General features: G+C 42.2%; 2 protein-coding genes across 3 annotated transcripts in view; one reads left to right on the top strand and one right to left on the bottom strand.

Annotated features, from left to right (window-relative positions):
- On the top strand, positions 1–17,855 carry LOC147442127 (phenylalanyl-tRNA synthetase class IIc family protein). Its single transcript, XM_086528417.1, has 10 exons — positions 1–286; positions 484–677; positions 986–1,192; positions 1,285–1,402; positions 1,518–1,594; positions 15,097–15,276; positions 15,353–15,397; positions 15,489–15,593; positions 17,222–17,335; positions 17,460–17,855. Exons 1-10 carry the CDS (start codon positions 79–81, stop codon positions 17,508–17,510), a joined length of 1,299 nt encoding a protein of 432 aa, XP_086384543.1. The 5' UTR covers positions 1–78; the 3' UTR covers positions 17,511–17,855.
- A 2,252-nt stretch (positions 17,856–20,107) lies between these two features.
- Positions 20,108–23,339, bottom strand: part of LOC147442126 (RNA polymerase Rpb7 N-terminal domain-containing protein) — a 63,345-nt gene continuing 60,113 nt past the window's right edge. For both annotated transcript variants that reach the window (XM_086529593.1, XM_086529590.1), the window contains one exon: positions 20,108–20,520. Coding sequence is in view for 1 of the 2 variants with exons in the window: in XM_086529590.1 (XP_086385716.1) it covers positions 20,473–20,520 (48 nt within the window). In the remaining variant the exon portion in view is untranslated. The remainder of the gene's footprint in view (positions 20,521–23,339) is intronic.

The following is a 23,339-nucleotide window of genomic DNA, read 5'->3' as shown; positions in this document are numbered from 1 at the left end:
TAAGCACCAACACTGAAAATCCATGAACTAGTTTAAAGTTTCGGCTGTATCGCAGCCACATTTTTGGGGGTAGCAGCGATGGTGCTCTTGCTGCGCGCTTCGACCTGTACTCTCATTGCAAGGCACGTCCCTCTCCTCTCCTCGGCTCGCCTCCAGCATAGGCGTTCCCTCTTCTTCGCTGCTAAAACTTTCTCTCGGTCCGCTTCGTCTGCTGCAAGCAAAAGAGCTCGCTCCCATGTCCATGCTTCTATTGTTCAAGCAGGTGGAATCACCATTTCAAGGGAAGGCAAGTCTTGATTTTCTGGTAGCTTTCTTTGGTAAGATGAGACTAGATTATGCACGGCATATTGACTCACTCATGCCGCAAGTCTATGCGTGCATGTATGCATGTGGTACTTGTTGTTTGGGGTCATTCGCCTGCCTGAGTTTGGGGCCTTCTAAAGTATTATGAATCTAAAATGGGTAACTTTTTGCTTTCAACAGACGTAGTGAAGGAAGATGACCCTACAAACAATGTGCCCGACTCTGTTTTTTGGAAGCTAGGACTTCAACTGCATAGGCGCGATGACCATCCTCTTGGAATTTTGAAAAATGAGATTTACAAGTTTTTTGAAGATAAGTTTCCTGGAAAGTATCAAAAGTTTGACGACCTCAGTCCAATCGTCTCAGTGACATCCGTGAGTATTTATTTTCTTGTATAGCAGAATATTAGGAAAGCCTTTGTTTGGCGAGGAAATGTTGTATCGTAAAGGAAGCAAGCTTTTCTTATCTGGAGTTTCAAAGTACTAAAAGTGCTCCTTTATTGAAGTATGTGCTAAAGTGTAGTGTCGTGGAAGTCCTTGCGTGATTTTGATGCTAGGTTGTTTGTCATTTATCTTTAAGCTTAAGGATACGGCTACTTGTTGAAAAATCCTTGAAGTCTTGCAAGATTATGACAATTGCACTGGCATTGATGTCATTAATATGTTCTCTCTGATGAAGGCAGAATTTTGATGACGTCTTGGTACCACCGGACCATGTTAGCCGTCGCTATAATGATACCTACTACATTAATTCAGATACTGTTTTGAGAACCCATACGAGTGCCCATCAGGCTCAAAAACTTCGGGAAGGTTGCACACATTTTTTAGTAACAGGCGATGTATATCGCAGGGACTCCATAGATGCAACCCACTATCCTGTTTTTCACCAGGTTGATTTTCAAAGCTTTGAAGAAGGCCAGTATTCATGAGTAGGCAGTTTTAAACACATATTTTTAATGTCTGGATTGTGGTGGTTTATCAGATGGAGGGATTCCGTGTATTTTCTCCTGCAGAGTGGGATGCATCTGGTATGGATGGAACATCTTTTGCCTTACAGGATTTGAAAGAGACTCTTGAAGGACTAGCTAAGAGACTCTTCGGTGAGACTGTTGTTGTTAATGGAGAATTCAGAGATGTGCATTTTCTCTCCTTGGTGACCTCATTTGCTGGATTATGTGTTTGTTGCTTAAATTGAATGAGCTTCCTCTGAATCAGGTGATGTGGAGACTCGGTGGGTTGACACTTACTTTCCCTTCACCAACCCATCAATAGAGCTTGAGATCTTTTTCCAGGTACTTTATATGACTGCCAAGATTTGGTTCTTTAGGTACATGTCTAGAGCAGTTACTTTATTGATATATTCATCTTTAAATGCTTTACTTGTCTAGAAGAGATTTGGTTCTTTAGTTACATTTCTGGGTTTTATTATCATAATCATCTATAAATTGTATCTTAAAAAGTGCTGTATAGACTTACAGCTAATTTAGCATCACTCAATCAAAAACTGGCTGTAATATTTTATGTATTGTAGTTTTATTTATACTTAACCTCGCGGATGAGGTGATGGCTATACTTCTGTTTACTAACAAGACACGTAGGATTTACTGCAGCTATCCAACTTACTGAAATCAGTTATTAGAGAGGTGGCCATACAAAAATATTTGTAATTGCTGAAATTACTTATTTGAAAGGCTTGGTACGGGTCTTATCTACGGATCAGCCATCGGGTTTTATACTTCGTGTAGATGATTGCTTGTCTTGGGCTACTGGTAAGGACATGGGTTGGTAGTGCTGGTCAGTAATTGATGTGCATCAGATGTACTTTGCATGTGGATGAGAGTATCTGCCGCTGTCTTTGGATCTGCCCTCATAATCATATAGTTTGGCATGGTGTTTGCACTTTGCTATGCCGAGTGGGATTTCATATAGGCTTTGTGTCCTTTGTTGGTTGCTATAGTTCTCAGGCTCTCACCTTCTTATGAGGATCTTGTTTTCATGTTGATAGACCTTGGTTCCGCCTTGGACATGTTGTTGGGGACACTATTCATGATTTCTAGATGCATCCTTGAGAGATTGCTTTCTCTATTGTGGCTGCTATACCTTTATGGATGATATGGAAGGCTAGATGCATGCATGTTCTCACTGGTCACCCTTTCACTTCAATGTATACGCAATGGGTGGTTTACTTCGGTTTGCTCCTAAAGGGTAGCAAAGGAGTGTCTGATTTTTTTTTTGAGGTGGTGGGATACTTAAGTGGCTCTTCTTTTCTTTACGCAGCGAGTAAGATAGTTCAGTTGGCTCCGCTAGGGCAGTGAAGGAGCGCCATTGATATTTTTAGAGGTGGTAGTCTTGCACTTCTTCACTCTTTATAGTGGCACAAGGTGTCAGATGCAACGGCATTGAGAGATTAGGTACAATCAAGTGCTCACACTATCAAATCCTTTGTTGTTAACCTTGTGTTATGAATGTAACTTTGCGTTATTGATTTTTCCTTTTATAGTCAATAGAGAGACCTATGGAGGTGGAAGAAGAGAAAACAAGAGTAGAAAGAGGAGATGAAGAACCAGTCGTTTTTCCCTTAAAATGCTCTAAAAACATGCTCTTTGGTGCTTTTCTATGTTTCCGAGACCTCTAGGAATCTCTTCAACGAATTAGATTTTTGGATACATGGCAGAAGTCCAAGTTAATCCCTTGACGAACCCTACACTTTGATGTGAATGGATCTTTATTCCGGAAATTAGGGTTTTCAACATCAAATTAGGGTTTGTGTAGAAATTTCAGCGCATGTCAAAATTACGATTTGGATGCTCTTGTTATTTGTTTGCAGACAATAGGTAGTAGCATGTAGAGAGATAGTTCACAAAGTATTTGGGAGCATAGGGGATAAAGACTAATCGGACGGAAACACAGAGACAACTGCAATCTACACACTTGGCGACACTTTAGCACTTCACTTCAAAACACTTGAATAACTGTGAAAGAAAGAGAGAGTAGACAACACGACTCAGCGGAGTTTCGAGCCAAGACACATTGGCCCCAAAGAATGGTGCTCCTTTTGGTATTTCTTTATGATTATAGTTCTCAAAATCAACTCCCAAGGGTTTGACTCTCTCCGAAACTCTGCATCCAGATGCTCTCCGAGGAGTGGCCCTCTAGGCACTTATGAAGGTACAAGGGATGCCCAAATGCAGAGCCCGAAAAGCATCAAATCAAAAGCACTTGATCCTAAAAGCAGCTACTCCAAAAAGTGGCGTTGAAAAGCTGTCCAAATCAGTCAGCGAAAAACGCGGAATTTTGTACAACAGTGCCACATCATTAGTACAACATGCGAAAAATGCGTAAATTTTGTACAACATGCCACGTGGTGTTCTTATAGGTGCCACATCATCAGTCTTTTACGCAATTTGGTGATTGTGTGTGTGTAAATATTTGCTTGAGGTTTTGAGGCCCCTCGTCGATTCCTGTAAGTTGTTGGGAGTTGGGAGTTTTAATCCTAATCCATTTAATAATTGGGCCACCCGACATGACTGTTAAGTTGGGAGTCCTTAAGTTTCTTTTTCGTTTCTCTAGGTTTTAGGCTCCCTCGGCTGGTTCTTACAAAACTTACTCAAGTTAGTCGAGGACTCGAAGGTCACATAGATGTTCTAGCATTGTGCAGATGGCTTCATATAAAATACCATATAGAGAGCATTGATCATGGCACTGGGGATTCTGACTTTGGTCAAGAGATTGGCATGGACCACCTGCCTAGGGGAATAGAGTCTAAGGCAGGCCAAACGAACGCATTGATCCGATGCATTTATGATCTCGACGCAAAAACCTTGACCCTAAAACCCCTAACATACGGCCTTCTAAAATCAAAGCAATCGTCCTCAATTTTTGCAGGGTACAAGAAAATGTCGTTCTAGCATTCATGCAACTTAAATGCTTACATTTGATCATTCAATCATGCATTCTTGTGTCATGATGGCCGTCCGGCGTGCACACATAGAAGCTAGCTGCAGACACTTGGGGTGCGTTTGAAAATCGATCTTATGGCCAGCTTCTTAGGCAATATCTATAAGAGGGTCATTGGAGCTTGCTTGTGGTGTCGATCATGCACCCAAGATCATGGTCTTAGCCAATGCCTATGAAAGGTAATTGGATCTTTCTTGTGGTGTCATGACACACCCAAGATCATAGTCTTAATCACAATCATAATCTTTATTCATCATATATTTGTACAGAATTTTTAAGTTCATATTTCTTTCCTTCACTTCGTGATTCTTTTTTTGTCGTCTCTTCTTGAGTTGTGGAATATTGAAGTCCAACATCAACTCTTTGTTCTTGTGCTTTAATTGGATTTTTCATTCTCTTGCGTCAAATCAGGCATGCCCAATAGAACATCACATCCTCCCAAATCCATAATGTAGAAGTCATTTGGATCTGGAAATGTCTGAACTTGAAGTTGAAATCCAATCAATGGTGTCGATGACTTGTAAGTTCCATTATCCATGTGTGCTTCAATTTGTGTCCCCTTAGCGTATTCCTCAGTACCTAATCTTGCAGCTAATCTTGGGGAAATAAAATTTTGCATGGAGCGTGAATTAAAGAGGATAAGGGCATCTTGATCTTTAATTTTTCCCATAGCTTTGCATGGCTCATTAGATGAGTCAATGGTTGGAACACCTATCAAATAGGAATTAATCCAATTGAGGATTGGGGTTTCTTGTTTCTGTGTTTTCATGAGGGAGATCTTTTGTTATTTGTTTTTTTTGGACAGTCCCAAGCAACATGGTTGTGAGGGCCACATTCGTAACTCCTTCTGTCATGAGATTGTGACAACCACTATATAGATTTGCTAGTTTCTTTGATTTTTATTTAATTTTTGGGACCCTCTGTGTTACAATCACAAATGTTTGGACGTTGCATGGCCAGTGTGAAAGGGCCGTTGGCCGAGAGTTTCACCCGTAGTCCGGAAGGGCAAGTCGCCACAAGATGGTCGGGCCAGTTGGCACTAAATTTGGAGAAGTAAAAGGTTGGTTAGGCTCAATTAAAGTCATTTAGGCCCTCAACATGATTTTATAAGTTGGTGGATACTAGGAATTAAACCAAAGGGAGTCAAGTGGACACATGGCAGTAGGGGAGCAACATGCAATCTAGCACACACCTTCCAGAAGCCTCATCCAAGAGGAGGCGTCCAAAGTGAGGCAAAAGGCTGATTTTTAGAAATAAGGGTGCTACATAGTGTGTGAGTAGTGGGTGCAAGTGATCACAACTTTAATGGAAAGCTTGCGTTCTCCCTTGCTCTATGTAGTGCGATGATTTGCTCTCGTGCATCTCTCTCCCACAATTTTGGGGGTTTTATGTGCGTTTGCCAAGGCAAGAGCCGTTTGTATAGGAACCGGATTAGCTAATTGCTAATCCCCTTCAGGTATGCACAGTTCCATCGCAAAGGAGTGCGAAAATAGAGAGTTTTGTGCGTGAAAACTTGTCCGATTTACAGGGGAACTGTCCCATTATGTGCGGGAGCTTTTGAGACACGCGTAGACGTGTTTGCTCCGCTCAAAATGATGCGAAACAGAAAATTACAGCCTGCTGTGTTTTTCTGCAGGTTTAGGGTTTCGCACCTAAGCTGCAAGATAATGCCAGGGGAGCCTCGGGAAAGCCTCGGGTGCTTGTACAAGACAATTTAGAGAGATTTCTTGCAAAGAATCTCATCTAATTCAAGGGGCAAGTGACCCTACAGGTGCGAGAGCTCGAGGGCTACCCATAGGAGTGATCGGCTCACGAATCGGGGCGCAAAGCAGAGAATAACAGCTTGCTGTAATTTTTTGCAGGTTTAAAGTTTTGGCCAGTATTGATGCCTACAGGTCTTAGGGGCTTCGGGGAAGCTAGGGAATCACCGAACAGGTGTTTTGGTGCATTTTGGAGGCCAAAAACAGAGAATTCAATGTGCTGTAATTTCTCACCAGGTTTTGTAAAGTGCTCTAAAGTGCGTGGAAAGTCACTGATTACTTGGAATTTTGTCCGTGGAGACTTCTACTGTGGTTATGTTGCCGAAATCGGGTTATAGTAGGGAAATTTCAGCCCGATAAAAGTGGGACAGCTTGTAGAAGTTTACAGGTTTTCCTCAAGCGCAATAAGTTTAAAGAAATACCAAAAGGGGCACGAGTCTTTGGCCAGTCTTTGGGGCCAATTGGGTGTCGTTGTCTGCTTGGAAGTGCTCTAGTTGCCACGCCGCGTTTTGTTTTGAAGTGTTGAGTTCCAATCACAGGCTTGTACATGAAGTTCCTTTGTGTCGTAAAGTTTGAAAGAGTAAAGAATCGGGTGAAAGCTTAAGTCTACCGCCCTACGGGTTGGTTTCATTGTTCCGTCGCCAGGATAGAATCACTTTTTCCTCAAGAAGTGAGCCTTGGTTGGTTTTCTGCGAAGACACAAAGCACAAGAACTTGGAATTACACTATGACTGACATGACAAACGACGCCAGGGAAGAGGGTTCCTCTTTGCGATACAGGCAGGTTGTATCTTCAGTGTTCGAGGTTGGCTAGAGTTCACAGCCACCACTGTCTGTGCCTTTTGTTGATGTGAATGCTCCACAAGTTCAAGGGTTTATGATTGGGCAATTAAATGAGGATGTGTTCAGGACATTGGTTGCTGTGGTGAATGTGTTTTCTTGGTTGATGCAGAATCCTAGGTTTATGGAATTTCCGCAAGCATCATCAATGTTGCAGCAGACAAGGTAACTTTCTCATGCAGGAGAGCCCGTTGAGGTTCAAGCCCAGGTCCCTTTTGCGTCTTAGCAAGGCATGGAGCACTCACATGTTGTGGAGTCAGCTAGGGCTCCAAGGAAAATTCCCTTTGTCCACGAACAGGTGGTTAGGACGCCAATTCCACAGGCTTTACCAGTTCAGCCAACCATCTTTCGGAGTCCAAATGTTGGTTTAAATGGACAGGGAACTAAATTCCAGGCTATGCGCCAGGTTTTTCCACCACCCACGGTACATCTTGGGTAAGTTAGAGGTGGATTAGTGTTTCAGAGCATGGCTGGTTATGCGCCCGGAAACCAGCAGTACATGCCAAGAACAATCTTTGGGGGTATGCAGGGCATGGTGCCAAACCCCATGTATGGTAACATTGGCATCCAACAAGGGTTTCAATACAGTAGAAGTGTACATCGCTTGACAAAAGTATGAAGGTCTCATTAAGTCATTTGTACACATGTTTGATAGTCTTTCTTGCGGATACTTGCGATGATAAAAGGGTGTTTATCACACTAAATCATCTATGGCATGTACAGTCACCAAATGTATTGCAGTGTTACCTTGAAGCTTTTGGTTTGCAACCCACGTATTCCCCAAGTCAAGTCACTTTAGTAGAGCAAAGGTCAAAGGGCTTGGCACGTGCTCAAAAGACGGGTGATGATAGAGCTAGCACTTCACATGTACGTAAGGCTTCAGTGCAATAGAAGTGTACATTGTTTGACAGAAGTATGAAGGTCTCATTAAGTCATTTGTACACATGTTTGACAGTCTTTTTTGCCGTTACATGCGATGATAAAAGGGTGCTTACCACACTAAATTATCTATGGCATGTATATATATGGCATGCAATCGAGGAGGTTTGCGATTTTAAGACGGGGATATGTCACGAGATTGTGACAACCACTATATATATTTGCTGGTTTCTTTTCCTTGATTTTTGTTTAATTTTGGGACCCTCTTGTTAAAATCACAAATGCTCGGACATTGCATAGCCAGTGTGAAACGGCCGTTGGCCGAGAGTTTTACCCACAGTCGAGAAGGGCAGGTCGCCACGAGATGATCGGGCTAGTTGGCACTGAATTTGGAACCGTAAAAGGTTGGATAGGCTCAATCAAAGAGTGGTCGGCACGCGTATTGGAGCACAAAACAAAGAATTACAGCTTGTTGTAATTTTTTGCAGGTTTAGGGTTTTGGCTAGTATTGATGCCTACAAGTCCCAGAGTTGGGAAGCTAGGGAATCACCGAACAGGTCTTCTGGTGCATTTTGGAGGCCAAAAGCAGAGAATTCAGCGTGCTGTAATTTCTCGCCAGGTTTTGTAAAGTGATCTAAAGTGCGTGGAAATTCACTGATTACTTGGGATTTTGTCTATGAAGACTTCTATTGTGGTCATGCTGCCGAAATCGGGTTAGAGTAGGGGAATTTCAACCTGATAAAAGTGGGACAGCTTGTAGAAGTTTATAGGGTTTTCTCAAGTGCAATAAGAATAAAGAAATACCGAAAGGGGCGCCAATCTTTGGGGTCAACATGGTGTCGTTGCTTGCTTGGAAGCGCTCTAGCTGCTCGTGAAGTTCCTTTGTGTCGTTGTAAGGTGCAACGGAAGTGAAGGTTGAACTTTGCTTAAGACGAGTGCTCCGAACTGTGCTCAAGGGTTCCTTTTACTTATGGAAGGGAGAGCCTTCCGTTCCTTTAGTGAGAGAGTGCAATGGACACAAACAAAGTAAACACTGTGAATGAAGGTGCTGAAACTGAGAGATAGAGAGAGAAGAATACGACTCTAGGACGTTGTCAAATCCTCCTCCGAAGGCCCCACTCTCTATGGCGAGAACAGTCTATTATTGATTGCACAAATCTCTACAATGCTTTGGACTCGCCGACGATGAGGACGACGATGAGACGGGCTGAAATCTGAAAACGCGAATGGCTGAATTCTGCAAATCTTTATCTGCTGAATTCTGACTCTATGTCGGTGACGATGTCGATGATGACGATATGACGACGACGCGCTGAAAACACAGATGCTGAAATCTGCGTTATCCGGGCTGAAACTGTAAACTTCGCGGAACCTGATCGTGCGGCGAGGATCTGTTGCGGGAAGGTGAGATCTGCGAGGTTTGGGACTTCTTCTCGTGTGTCTAAATGCTGAAAACTGAAAACGCTGAGGCTAGGGCTGATTCCGTCACGAAGATCTGCAAAAACACTGAGGTGTTAGGCTGATGCAAAAACGCTAGGGCTGAGTTTTGGTCTTTTGCAAAAACGCTAGTGGTTCTGTGGTCCTATTGTCGCCTGTTGTCCTACAAATGTAAAACGCTAGGCTGATTTGTTGTTCCGCTGTCGCCGGGAATGTGCAAGTGCAAAAATGCTGGTCGATCTCGTTGATGGCTGAAAAACACTGAGTCTTCCTTCCTGTGGAGAGTCTTGGTGAGAAGGTGCCTGTTGAACCCTTCTTTCCTATTGCCTCTTCTGCTAGAAAGTGCTAGTGCTAGGTTCTTATATACTAAACTTGCTAATTTGCCCTACCTAGTTTCCAACAAAAGTCACGTAAAAACAATAAGTGAAAAATGTCAAAAATAGGGAAAATAGGTCTAATGCACTGGAAAATTTCCTTGATGGATTCTGATGGGAATGCTGATGATCATGCTATGTGCAACGGGAGGATATGCATCTAATCTAAGTGTCTGGACATGCCCGGTTTGCGAACAGACTCACAAAAGTGCCAAATCACTTCCTATTCTAGACTGACTTGACTGAATTGAACCCTGGTCATGCTGTAGCTTGTCCACGGACAGGGTTGGATGTGTTACGTGACATCCCCTCTTTTTCAAAGTGAGGTATTGGTACCGAACTGTATGGCCTCGAGGGAAATCGCCAACAACATACGGAATCCTAGAAAGGACTCTTCGCCGGCCCACTGTGATGTGTGGGTTGTGCGATACTTGAACTTCATAAAGGTCTGCAATGCTTGCTTCTTTGGGCCGTGCCGAAAGCGACACAAAGTCATTTGTGGCTCCTTTAATGCTTCAACTTCGTCCAGAGTCATGCGTCTACCTTCTTCAAGAATCTATGAGGATGAAAATTCCTGATACCACTTCCAACACAGAAACATGAACATACCCATTCCATGTAAAGTGACTGGAAAAATACTATTCTTCTTCAAAGACTGTGCATACAATGTAGATGAACTTACAGACGGAGTGCCAAACCGTTCATCAAACACACGCAAACAATGGGGTCGAATCTTGACTTTCCGATCTAAATCAATCAACTGTGGCAAAACACAATGGAAATGCCTATGCTTGATGCTCAATCTTTCTTGGACCTAGGCTCGAGAGCCAAGGTTGGTTCTTCCTGAGGGGATTCGTTGGTCCTAGGCTCGAGAGCCAAGATCGGTTCTTCCTGAGGGGGTTCTTTGGACCTCAACTCAAGAGCCAAAATCGGTTCGTCGTGACTGATCGAATCTGCAATGAGGTTAGCTTCACTAGAAAAAGTATCAGCCAAACCATCATCCTTGTGAACAATCATATCTTCTTTCTGCAAATCATCATGCTTGTGAAAAATCACATCTTGATCATGCAAATCATAATGCTTATCATTATCATGCAATTCATCATGCTTGTCATTATCATTCAATTTATCATGCTTATCATTGTCATGCAATTCATCATGCTTGTCATTATCATTCAATTTATCATGCTTATCATTGTCATGCAATTCATCATGCTTATCATCATCATGCAATTCATCATGCTTATCATTATGCAGATCCTGTGTGTCATGCTTTGGAGAAGAAGAGACTAAGAGAGTCTCCTTTTCCTGAATCTCTTGCATCTGTGCCTGAACTTGAGAAAAGAGTCGCAACATTTCTTGCATTCTTGCTTTGTTCTCACGATCAAATTTTGCTTCTCTTTCTTCGCGTTCACGCGCTATGGTTGCCATTCTGTCTTCGTATTTACGCTCTGTGGCTGCCATTATTTCGTCGCTTTCTAACTTCCTGTCCATCATCATCTTGTCGAAAGCCTCCATAGGAGTCGGTGCAATCCTTTGCGTAGATGGGGAAGGGGGAGGGTCGGAAAAACCACCTGGTGGGGAAAACTCTTCACCACCACCCTCATGCTCATCACCTCCAAGCGAAGTATCCATTCCGCTTCGAGTGATGACCATCCACTGAAGTCTTGGGTTCTTGTGGATGCTTGTCGTCTTGGGTTCTTAAGTTCACGAAGAACTTGGGGTTCTTGGTTGTCTTTGTTCTTGGGGTTCTTGAGGGTCTTGAGGTTCTTGCAGTTCTTGAGGTTCTTGAGGTTCTTGTGGTTCTTCTTTCACTTGCAATATGTGTTAGAGAAGGATCTTCTCTTCACCCAAGTTCTGCTCTTTTCCGCGGGTGCACCCCTTGGCGGCCTTGCACTCACACCAAGGTTGCTTTTTCCCACCTCACGTCGATTGGCCAGCTGCCAAGTGCACGGTCCTCTCTCAATGAGTGAAAAGAGGCGCAAGGGGAGGCTGGACAAGCCCTTCTTTCTTGGGTGTCCTGTCACTCTTCAAAAACACGATTAGGAATCGACACGCCCAAGAGAACTTAGGTTACGTGCGACCGCAACAAGCAAAAAAGATTCTGTGGTTCTTGTGGTTCTTTCCTTGAGTGATACAGAACACTGTCAAAGCTCTGATACCAATGTAAGGTGAAGCGGAAGTGAATGTTGAACTTTGCTCAAGATGAGTGCTCAGAACTGTGCTCAAGGGTTCCTTTTACTTACGGAAGGGAGAGCCTTCCGTTCCTTTAGTGAGAGAGCGCAATGGACACAAACAAAGTGGTGAACACTGTGAATGAAGGTGTTGAGACTGAGAGATAGAGAGAGAAGAATACGACACCAGAACGCTGTCAAACCCTCCTCCTAAGGCCCCACTCTCTATGGCGAGAGCAGTCTACTATTGATTGCACAAATCTCCACAATGCTTTGGACTTGCCGACAATGTCGACGACGATGAGGACGATGACGACGAGACTGGCTGAAATTTGAAAACGCTAATGGCTGAAATTTGCAAATCTTTATCTGCTGAATTCTGACTCTATGTCGGTGACGACGTCGATGACGACGATACGACGACGATGTGCTGAAAACGCAGATGCTGAAATCTGCGTTTTCCGAGCTGAAACTGTAAACTTCGTGGAACTTGACCGTGCGGTGAGGATCTACTGCGGGAAGGTGAGATCTGCAAGGTTTGGGACTTCTTCTAGTGTGTCTAAATGCTGAAAACTGAAAACGCTGAGTCTAGGGCTGATTCCGTCGCGAAGATCTGCAAAAACACTGAGGTGTTAGGCTGATGCAAAAACGCTAGGGCTGATTTCTGGTCTTCTACAAAAACTCTAGTGGTTCTGTGGTCCTACTGTCGCCGGTTGTCCTGCAAATGCAAAATGCTAGGCTGATCTGTTGTTCTGCTGTCGTCGGGAATCTGCAAGTGCAAAAACGTTGGCTGAAAAACGCTGAGTCTTCTTGCCTGTGGGGAGTCTTGCTGAGAAGGTGCCTGTTGAACCCTTGATTCCTGGTGCCTCTTTTGCTAGAAAGTGCTAGCGCTAGGTTTTCTTATATACTAGACTTGCTAATTTGCCCTACCCAGTTTCCAACAAAAGTCACTTAAAAATAATTATTGAAAAATGTTAAAAATAGGGAAAATAGGTCTAATGCACTGGAAAATTCCCTTGATGGATTTTGATGGGAATGCTGATGATCATGCTGTGTGCAACCGGAGGATATGCATCTAATCTAAGTGTCTGGACATGCACGGTCTGCGAACAGACTCACAAAGGTGCCATATCACTTCCTAAACTGGACTGAACTGAACCTTGGTCATGCTGTAGCTTGTCCACAGACAAATAGGGTTGGATGTGTCATGTGACGGTCGTAAAATTTGAAAGAGTAAAGAATCGGGTGAAAGCTAAAGTCTACCGCCTATCGGGCCGGTTTCAACTTCCCTATGATGAATAATGTGCCATCTTTTCAGGAGTTAGCCGTCGAGTAGAAATGTTGGCAAGTGTACTAGTTCGCAGTCGTGGGGTATCTTGGGCGGAGGATCTTAATACTTGATTGTGGGTCCACCGTCCTTAAAATCCTTTGGTTGAGGAAGAGTAGGCACCTGTGGTGGTGGATAATACGGGTAAACATAAGGACTCCAACTGAGGAGGCGGTGGTGGTGGAAGAGGTTCGGCAATGGAAAACACCACTAAGTGGATTAGAATTGTCTCGTGATTGACTGTTTGAGGCTCTCAAACTGTTCGGTGGCGGAGGAGGTATTAGCTGGGGCATATTTGGAGGCATCATGAAATTCAAGAATTGGTGTGAATGTTAAAATTGACAAACTATACCGAGGATGCCTCAAAAGCAAATATTGCAATTCGTTGACGCGAAACTGTAAATACTCTTCAAAATCCATGACCTCCGGTTGTAATTGATGTAGGACTGGTTTGCAAATTGATGATGCTCTAATACTTTCCATTGTAACCACAAGGGCACGATGTGCCAATGGAAATTAATAACTAGAAACAACTCAAGCTCTTTAAACACTGGACTGGAAAAGAGCTTTTACACTTCAGACGAGACATGGAGTGGTAGAGTTTCCTCCCAGATGGACTGGCCCGGAGCAAGGCGTGCCTCGCGGTATTTCTTCATATAAAAGGTCTTCGAGATATTTGAGGAAAGTCATTTGTCCAACACTTTGCAATTGCACACGCTAATGACTCTCCCTAGCCTCATATTCGAAGGCCCTTGGCTTGTGCTTTTAACAAAAGGCTAAAAACCCAAAACTTGAAAGTCAACTGCTCTCATGTGTGTACTCCCATGTCAGTTCCCTCCTCCCTCTTGCAGTGCGATTTCAGCTGTGAATTGCGGTGGATTTTTTCGGGTTGCTTTTGTTGGTTTTGGTGCCGGTTTGGGTGGACTCTATCCCCTCTTTAGGTCCGATCCATGGTCATGCCACATCATCGAGTTGTGACACCTCCCTTGCACTCCTATATCACCACGCTTCCCGCTGCAATTTGACATAAAGTGCAAGGTTGCTGGCTAAATCAAGCCATATTTGTTCAAATAGCTTCATTGCCGTTGGATCCTTGGCAAGTCTATTATGAAGGAGATTGCAATACTTTTCAATGGCTATGGATAGGTGAAGGCTGAAGTAACTAGGTGTCTTTTGGATGTCTTGATTAAATGCGAATCCAAAGTATTCAAAGTGAGCTTAGTGTGCCCAGTGATGAGAAGCTTCGACACTTGGCATATGTTTCCTATTTACATAGATGTTATGCTTGACTCTGGCAGGTTGTTTCTTTGTTTGTGGATGTCTTTATTGAGATTCATTATTTGTCTATCTTTGTGGTGTAAGAAGTGCCTTGACAAACTAAGTGGAGAGAGTGTGTGTGTGTGTGTGTGTGTGTGTGTGATAAAAGGGGTAGGAACATTTCAGTAACAAGAAGGAACACAGAGAATCCTGATTTGTGTTATAATCGCTCTTGGTCACATTCATTATCCACCATGTATGAAGTTCATCGTGGGAGGGAAAAAAATTGAGAAGTTTGATGGATAGAGAAACAACCTGATGTACAAAATTTTTAGTTGCAATTGTTGCTTTTTATCAGAAACTTTACCTTGTGTTATCCATCCCTTTTGAAAGGCTCATAGTTATTATAAACAACGATATCAGGGTGACCTATTAGCTTGAGAAGAAGTGGTCCATGTTCATTTTTAATTGATTTTTAAGAACCTGGTGATGGATTGCGTGCCTTACATTGCAAAAAATTTAGGAAGTTTGATTGATAAAGAGACTAGCTTATGTACAAAGCAATTTTTTTATCAGCGGCTTTATGTGGTGTATCTGTCCCTTTTGAAAGGCTCATAGTTATTATAAACAACGATAATGTGGTGACAAAGTATTTTGAGAGGAAGTGGTGAAGGATTGCGTGTCCTTACCTCATTTTGAAAAAAAGTGTTAAGGAGCTTTTTCTCAGCTAATTTACCAATTTTTGGTTAGAAAGAAGCTTAAATCCCTTCTTTTAGATTGTTCAATCAGGGTAATTGGCTGGAGGTTTTAGGTTGTGGTGTTACTGAGCCAGCGATTTTGGAAAACAATGGAAGGGCTGGAACGGTAGCATGGGCTTTTGGCCTAGGACTTGAGCGACTTGCCATGGTTTTATTTGACATTCCAGATATCCGATTATTTTGGTCTAGTGATCTTCGGTTCACCTCTCAGGTAGTGCTTTGTATGGTTAGTTTGGGTTATTAACACATGAGTATATCTTGTGCTGATTTTGGTAAGAGTACACCAGTTCAAAGCAGGGCAGCTCGGGATCAAGTTCAAGCCCTTTTCTAAGGTAGAGTTTTCTATTCAAGTATTTTCTACTGCTAGCATGGGTTGTGGATGTTGTTGGAGTTAGAGATACCAATTTTGTTTTGTGTCTGCAGTTTCCTCCTTGCTATAAGGATATAAGCTTTTGGATCAGCGATTCTTTTACAGAAAATAACCTTTGTGAAGTTGTTCGAGGTATTGCTGGAGATCTAGCTGAGGAGGTAACTTCAGAAGCCACTGACTGCTTATTGCTACGTTTTCATGGTTTGCAGGCATTCCAGATTTCTTTTTTCATTTTAGGGAGTTCAATTGAGTTCGGCAGAGTGTGAAGCCTTGCGGAAACTTTACTATGTTTTTGTGCCGTGTTTTAGTAGCTTGGTTGTTCAGACTGACTGCACACTTATAGGCTTACTTGGACACATAGGATGCTATGATTTTATGGTGGGGGATACCTAATTTTTTGTTCCAGATATAGATGCCCATCCTTCTAGAGCATTGCATTTGTTTACCCTGTGTTTGAGAACGAGTTCTTGCGTCTTCTGGACAACTTTTTTCAAGCAAATTCTGAGTTGACTTAGTGACTCTGAAGCATTAGTATTCAGATCTTAGCATGATTGCATGAGGGAGGGGATGAGGTGTGTCTACATGGGAGCACATATTGATACCTAGTTCTATGCCCCGCCCCCCCCCCTTTCCTTTTTTTTTTCAATCCCCGCTCACCCGTGACCCTTCCCTTTTTCTGCTCTTCATGGTTGATTATTAGGTCAGCCATAGCGTGTTAAAGAAAAAGGCCACATCGCGTGCCCTGATGGCTTTATGACCATGATACTTATGTCAAACAGAGGCCTTCTCTCTGCTTCCTCTGTGGTGATAAGACGAGTTGGTTGAGATGTACGAAAACACCTTTCATTGTATTCCGAACCTAGTTGTCAGTAAAGATGAACTTTAATAACCACCGAACACAAAAGCATTTCATGTTGTCCAGCCATGCCAAGGATCCGATACCCACAAGATTTTAAAAGAATACCAGGGTCCATAATGTGACGAGTGTTCAGCACTGGGAGTCATTGCCTCCGTTAAAAGTTATAAAAAAACTCAAATATGGCGAGCCACCAGACAATAAAGGAATGCAATGGCTATGAGATTCCATAATTACTCGATTAGTGCAGATGAAGCACCATTCATGAGAGATTTGATTTTAGGAAGTGTTGCAGCTGGAGTAAGCCACCCCCATGGCATGCCATATGAAAATTCAGAGGGGTTGTGAAAGGGCGATAGAAGGTTGGACAGAGGGTAGAGGCCAGGAACCACTTTGTTCTTCTCACTATTGTATTGCTTTAAACAAAGACAATCAGAGTTGATCCTGATGCCAGGCAACTTTTTACACAGCATTTGTGCACTAGCTGTGGCAGTGATGCGAGATTCTCTTGAGACTTGAGTCAAACGGTCAAGCCTGTTGCCCAACGGCTATTTTTTCCTCGGTATTTGTGCCCATGCAAATCATCGCATAGGGAATGGTGCACGCCTATGTAAAGGGTAAGGCACCTCCAAATCCATTTTTTGACTGCCAGAGCTTCCTACCGTTTTTCACCGTCTTCCCGTTCACCCATTTTGCCTACCCATTCACCCGTTTCGACCGGAATTTCTTGAGGGTGGTGTGCCTATAGTGTCTTCTCTAATCCCCTCTAATTTGTTTTGGAACCTATGCCAAATCGTCTCAACTTCCATGGGTAGGAAAATGTTATTTTCTTTGAATTTTGTGGCAACATTTTACACGGCATTTGTGCACTAGTTGTGGTACTGGTGTTAGATGTCTTGATCAGCAATGAGTGGTCGTTCTTGCATGCAGGTAAAGCTGATTGACAGTTTCACCAACAAAAAGGGAATGACCAGTAATTGTTTCCGAATTGCGTATCGATCTATGGAGCGCTCCTTGACTGACGATGAAATCAATAATTTGCAGGTTTGTCTTTTTATCAACTAAATCATAAGCAAGCATCTGGCATGTGAATTCAATGTAGATGATGGGAATGTTTGAATGTTGAAAACCTTTGGCTTATTGAGGTGAATGATGTCGTTGCCTGCAGGCTCGAGTGAGGGAAGAAGTGCCGGGAAAGCTACAAGTGACTTTACGCTGAACTTCGTTGAGAAACTCTAATTCCATTGGGGCAAGCCTACAAGTTAAAAAGCATCGCAAGGTTCTTTTGCGTTGTGAAGGCATGCACCACACAAGTCTGCATTGTATTTTGGCAGGTGTGAAGAGAAGTAGGTCTAAGGAATATCTTGAAGCAGGCTATCTCTTCAAGAGAGACGCCAGGGTCCTACCCTCTTGTATTGAGTTTGTAGCGTGTTTATGGGTTTCGTTTTGCCATTGACATAAAGCTAGCAAGGGATAACTTAGTTTACACAAGCATAATTCATATTAGATCATGAAACAGTACATTTTAGTTAAATTAATGGTTCAAGTCAAGGTGCTTTAGTAACGACTCTGTGATCAGCTAAGTTTCTGTTTAACTGTACACAATTAAGGGGTATTTTTTGTAAAGATTGTGTTTAGCTTTCCATGGCCTCATTCGAGGGAGGAAGAATAAACTTCTTAGCTAGCTAGCTGCAGGAGAGGCTCTCGATGACTTGTAAAGCAACATGAATGTGCATGCTTAAAGTTTAGAATATGGTCCAAACATTGGATTTTCGGAAAAATAATATATGGGAACTTGTGGCCCATGACCTTAGCTGCCATGAGGTGCTTATGAAGCTGGTATCAAATGTAGCCTTGGACAAATCACTGTTCAATTTGGCATGTCATGCAGCACCAGATTTAGGTAGATCAATCTTTTTTGAAACCATGGTTCTCTAATAAGCTTCTACATTGTCTAACTGTTTCGCACAGGCATGCATCTCTCTCATGTCAATCTTGAACCTTTTTTTTTGTTTGGGTGAAGCTTCAAGCCTCAAAGAATTTGCTAGTTTAAATTAAGGGAAAATTACCCCTCTAATTTGTGAAAATTCCCAAAATGCCCCTCAAATTTCAAAAATTATCAAAATACTATTGTTATCTATTTTGGTTGGATTGTTCCAAGATTTTTTAATCTTTACTCCTTTTTGACAATTGAGATCGGCTTTGTGCGCTAAGCATGTAATTTGTGACCATGTTAATTTGTCACAAATTACCTCGGCAATGATAGTCTAGAGATAATGAAGCAATTCATCTCCAAAGCCTATATAATCAACTCAAATTTTGGATTTAGCATCTTATATTGATAAGCAATGAGTCTTCTTATGAAAAGCTACAAATTCCTAAATCTTTGGAGAAATTTAATTTCACAATCGGGTATTTTGGGAATTTTGGAAATTTTAAAGGGCATTTAAAGAATTTTTGGGGGTATTTTGGGAATTTTTGTAATTTTAGGAGGTTTTTAGGAATTTCCTCAAATTAGAGTGGTATTTATGTAATTTTCCCTTGAATTAACTTAGTAACTTTTCACTTGTCGTCCAAATCGGGCATAATACTTTGGTAATGCCTAAGTTGAGTTCCCATGTGAAACCACTTCAGCAGCAAAGCATAGGTATGCAGATCAAACGCCACTCCTATATTATCCTTTAATTGTTGGATCAATTCTTGAACCACTGTGGGTATGATTAATGAAGTTTTATTGAAAAGCATTGTTTGGATTTCACAACCATGGTTGTTTTCAAAGTTTGGTCCAGAAAACATAATTGCATCCTAGAAGCTCGGATTGTGCTTGCAACTCTGGTCGTGTCAACTAGTAAACCTATTGCTCGAGGTAAACTTGCAAGGAGAATATTAGTCTGAAATCTTGTTGCATCTAGTTGTTATCATTAAGGGGAAAAAAAAAACACAGCTCCAATCATGCAGAAAGTGTCGATAAACAATGGAGTACATGCATCTGTTTTTTGAGCATCTTTCCTCCATTGAAATTCTTTGGTCTACACCGTGTTAAGATGTTCCATGTGCTTTGTGCTAAAAGTTTTTCTAGTGCCCTCCTGAAAAGGACAGCCTGCTAGCAAATGTAGATAACTTGGTTTCAGAGAAATCTAGGAACAATGATTGTTTAATCATTGCTATGAATTCTGATGATAGTATTGATGCAGCATATCGGTATGAAACTGCTGGGAATTATGGCATCTTAGACATTTAAGACCATGTTGATTACTCTTGGTACTTGCACAAAGGCTTTTGGTCTCGTGGACCTCGTAGGACAGTCCATTCTTGTGAACTTTCTTCTATGACAAATAAACCCCAAATTCACCTTCAAAGCAAAGCACAAGGTATAGACTCATTGTACACCCATAACACAATATAACTATCAGCTCCATGCACATAGTATTGAATAAATACTACAACATCCCCACTTCCCAGCCTCTCGAACAAATCTCTTTTTCACAAAATCGGAGCACATGTGCATACATGAACGGAAGAGCATCCCTCGAAAGATGTGTTTACTTTCATAACTTGAGAGATGCAAGGCAAACAGAGCCACAATGAAGCATTTTACAATTTACAAGGATTGTAGTTTGCAACTAGAAAATGTAAACAGAAAACTTAATACCCATGTTCAAAACTTGTGTTATGTTGTAGCCTTGAAAAATGCATTTGTACTTGAATTTATGGAAACTAGCATCATCAGCACGATGTTTTTAAAACACATGATATTTGCAAATAAAAGCACACATTTACCTCATAGCTTGAGCGTTTTGTTTTCAAGACAGCCAATGAAAAATCCACATTCCTTAGTAGTTTAGGAGAATATAAAATGTTCATGTCCCTGTTGATCAAATATGTAAACAATAAATGTTGTATTCAAATTTTGGTGGTGCAACGACCCCTGGTCCTTGGAGAAAATAAACGGAGTAAAGATTATACTTCGCGGCAAAATCCTCTCTATCATGAACATTTTTATAAAAGTACACTCATCAGTCTGCTAAAAATATCCTATAAATGAATTTCTACTTGACTGTTAAGCATCCGCGGCTGAGAGAAAGCTGTCCTTCCAGGCAAGTATATATCCTTGTTGAAAAATGTGATTGTTCAATCCAACCATATGCAGATCTGAGCAAATCTTCCTCATTTGCACGTCTTTAGCTCCACCAAGAAACAAGTCCTAAGCCATCTGCATTGATGAGAGCCTGAAAAGACCAGTCACAAAGAACAACTAAGCAGTCTGAAAAGTATGGTGCAATAGGGCGACAATAAATTGAAAGATTTCTGTAGTTCTGGGCGACTCTGCTTTATAGAAGGAAACAAAGTAATGCCGGAAAGGTACAGACATTAAGAATGGAACACAAACAAGAGACATGCACATTCTTGAAAAAGAAACAAGATTTGAAACTGAATCCAGACTCCAGTATTTCTTTTTTTCAGACAAAAAATCCTTCTATTAGTTGAAATCTGTCAACCCTTACCATTGGAATCTATACAAAGGGAGGGAGACTCTCCCAAGATGGAAACAGACAATTAAATGACCACATCACAAAATGGGAGGGGGGAGCCAAATAGGTGGCCTGTACTGCCAAAAAAGCACATGCTCCACCATAAGGACTGGTCTTGGACGCCATAGGCTAAGAAAGACCTCCGCTGTAAGCAGAGCAAGACCTCTATCAAATTCTCATAAAATAAATCATTGAAATGATTTATTAATGAGTTTGACTAGGGTGAAGTTTCTGGGTGAAGCTATCGCACATTTGCCCACCCAAATCCGAACGACGTGGGGAATGGCTCGTTGGATTCCTCTAACCTAAAACTATATGCATGTCATGCCAAATGCCCACCGTAGTGTAATAACATCTGTCAAAATGCGTGTACAAACCATTTATGCAAGACGGTTCCAAAACCAGAAATCTAATGGACTCATCCAGACATGCAGGTCTTGCGAATAGACCCACAAAATTGTCGGTACTAATCTTCCTAGGATTCTAGACACCCCTATCTAGGGACAGGTGGAAAACTGGCTCTAGAAGTTGATGAAGCATGTCCATGTGGCACACAGAGCCATGTGCATGTGACATCTCCTCCTCCTTAAGGTCAGGTACAAGTACCAAGAGGCTAGCAAATTTGGATAGTCTGTCACAAAATGATGATGTGGCAGTACTGCCTGCGACAGAGGAAAGCTAACGCAGCAACAGGCTGTACGGACAGGCCCAGGATTTGCATTGACAGGCTGACGTGGCAAATAGTACGGATTTCCGTGTTATGAGTTGACAACTGTTGACGTGGCAAGCTGTACGGAATTACGTAATTTGCGTTGGTTGCTTTTTATGGCAAATTTTGGGACCAGATACTTTTGGGACAATTTGCTTTTGAGTTTATTGCTTTTGGGGCATCCTTGGTAAGTCTATAAGAGCCCCTAGGCCTCACTTTGCAGGGCATCTGGCCACAGAGTCTAAGAGCAGAGGTCCCCTCGCGAGTTGTACTTTGCAATGATTAATGATAAAGAAATACCGAAAGAGGCGCCAGATTTGTGGGCCAATACCTCTAGGTAGGCACGGAACTCCACGGGGACATGTCGACTCTCTCTCTCTCGCTAATGAAGTTTAATGATTTTGAAGTTTTTGTTCGTGTGTTGCTATTGATTTTACGCTTGGAGTGCCCAAGCCTGTAAGACTTCAATAATGGTGGTCTCCTCTGTTGTTTGGCAGAGAAGCACCTGCGATGTGGTTAAAATTCAAGACAATTTTCACGTCAACTTGGATATCATATGAATATAGAGATGTCATCACAGCTTGGAATCTCTTGAGAATGACTAAGAAAGATACATTGGATGGCTACTGCCAGAGGTTTTGGGATACTTCTTTACTAGAGAAACCAAATTGAGCGGTTTTGTGATGATTTGCCAAAAGAGATTTCAGACTATTGTCTGAACCAAAAGTCTGACTCTACTCAGAGACTTACGGGACAGGTAAAGCAACGAATTGGAACGCATGAACGCTCATTGACTTACCCTACGGACAGAATAGTATCCACCTCAACAAGGCATGAGGCTGCCAGTGAAAACAATGAATCAGGGGAACCGGATCATAGCTCATCGCAGGATTCTGGAAAATCTGATGGTAGCACATCCGAACGTTCCGACAAACTAAGGGCTACAGATGTAAGTTCAAACTTCATCACATGATTCCGAAAGAAGGGGATCAGATGATAATGTATCTCAGGGTTTCAATGATTGAGACTGACGGTACAGTCACCCTCCTTGAATGAGACATCCTGTTGAAGCTTATTAGCATGCCTAGAATAGGACTCTTGAGCCTTGCTAAGTCGAAGCTTAACACTCTCGAGTCCTCCGTATAGGTCTGACTAACATAATTAGCATCATTAATGTAGTCAACAAAAATTGAAAAGGTCAGCCAAACGTTGCCTCATATAGACAAAATGTAGTTTTCGAAACATCACACGTGTATCTATCACCAGCGTGTGACTACTATCTATCCTTTTTGTTGATTTCTTTCTTATTATTTATTTACTTTCACTTTTTGGAAACACCCCTCGGGAAATCTAACTGCCCTGCATTGCATAGCTAGTGTGGAACTGTCCAGAGGGAGTCCAAGCCTGAGGGCAAGAGAGCACTAAGGTTGGACAAAGACTATGGTTAGCCAAAGTGGGATCATTGACTAGCCAAAGTGGAATCCTTTGCTATAGAGGCTACATTTCAGTTCTGGGTGTGGCTGCAGTGTACAAAGGGGGTCAGATGACCTAGAAAGATACAATGGCAGCATCTCCTAAAATTTAGGGAACTGCTATTTTGGGACCTGAAAATGTCTTCGCGTTATTACGTGCAGTTTGACATGGGGATCATTTTGTTACTCTGTGGCAAAGTCAACAGAGGCTACAGGTGAGATATTTTTAGACCCGAGGGTCTAAAGCAGGAAAATGCACAAATGAGTGACACTTGGCACTCTGAGGCCAGTTTACTACTTATAGAGAAGGCAAAAACGTGATTTCAGCTCGGAGC

This window comes from Adiantum capillus-veneris, chromosome 14 (genome assembly GCF_014529385.1).
Source record: "Adiantum capillus-veneris isolate H3 chromosome 14, ASM1452938v2, whole genome shotgun sequence".
Taxonomy (NCBI): domain Eukaryota; kingdom Viridiplantae; phylum Streptophyta; class Polypodiopsida; order Polypodiales; family Pteridaceae; genus Adiantum; species Adiantum capillus-veneris.
This window is presented reverse-complemented; position numbering and strand designations above follow the sequence as displayed.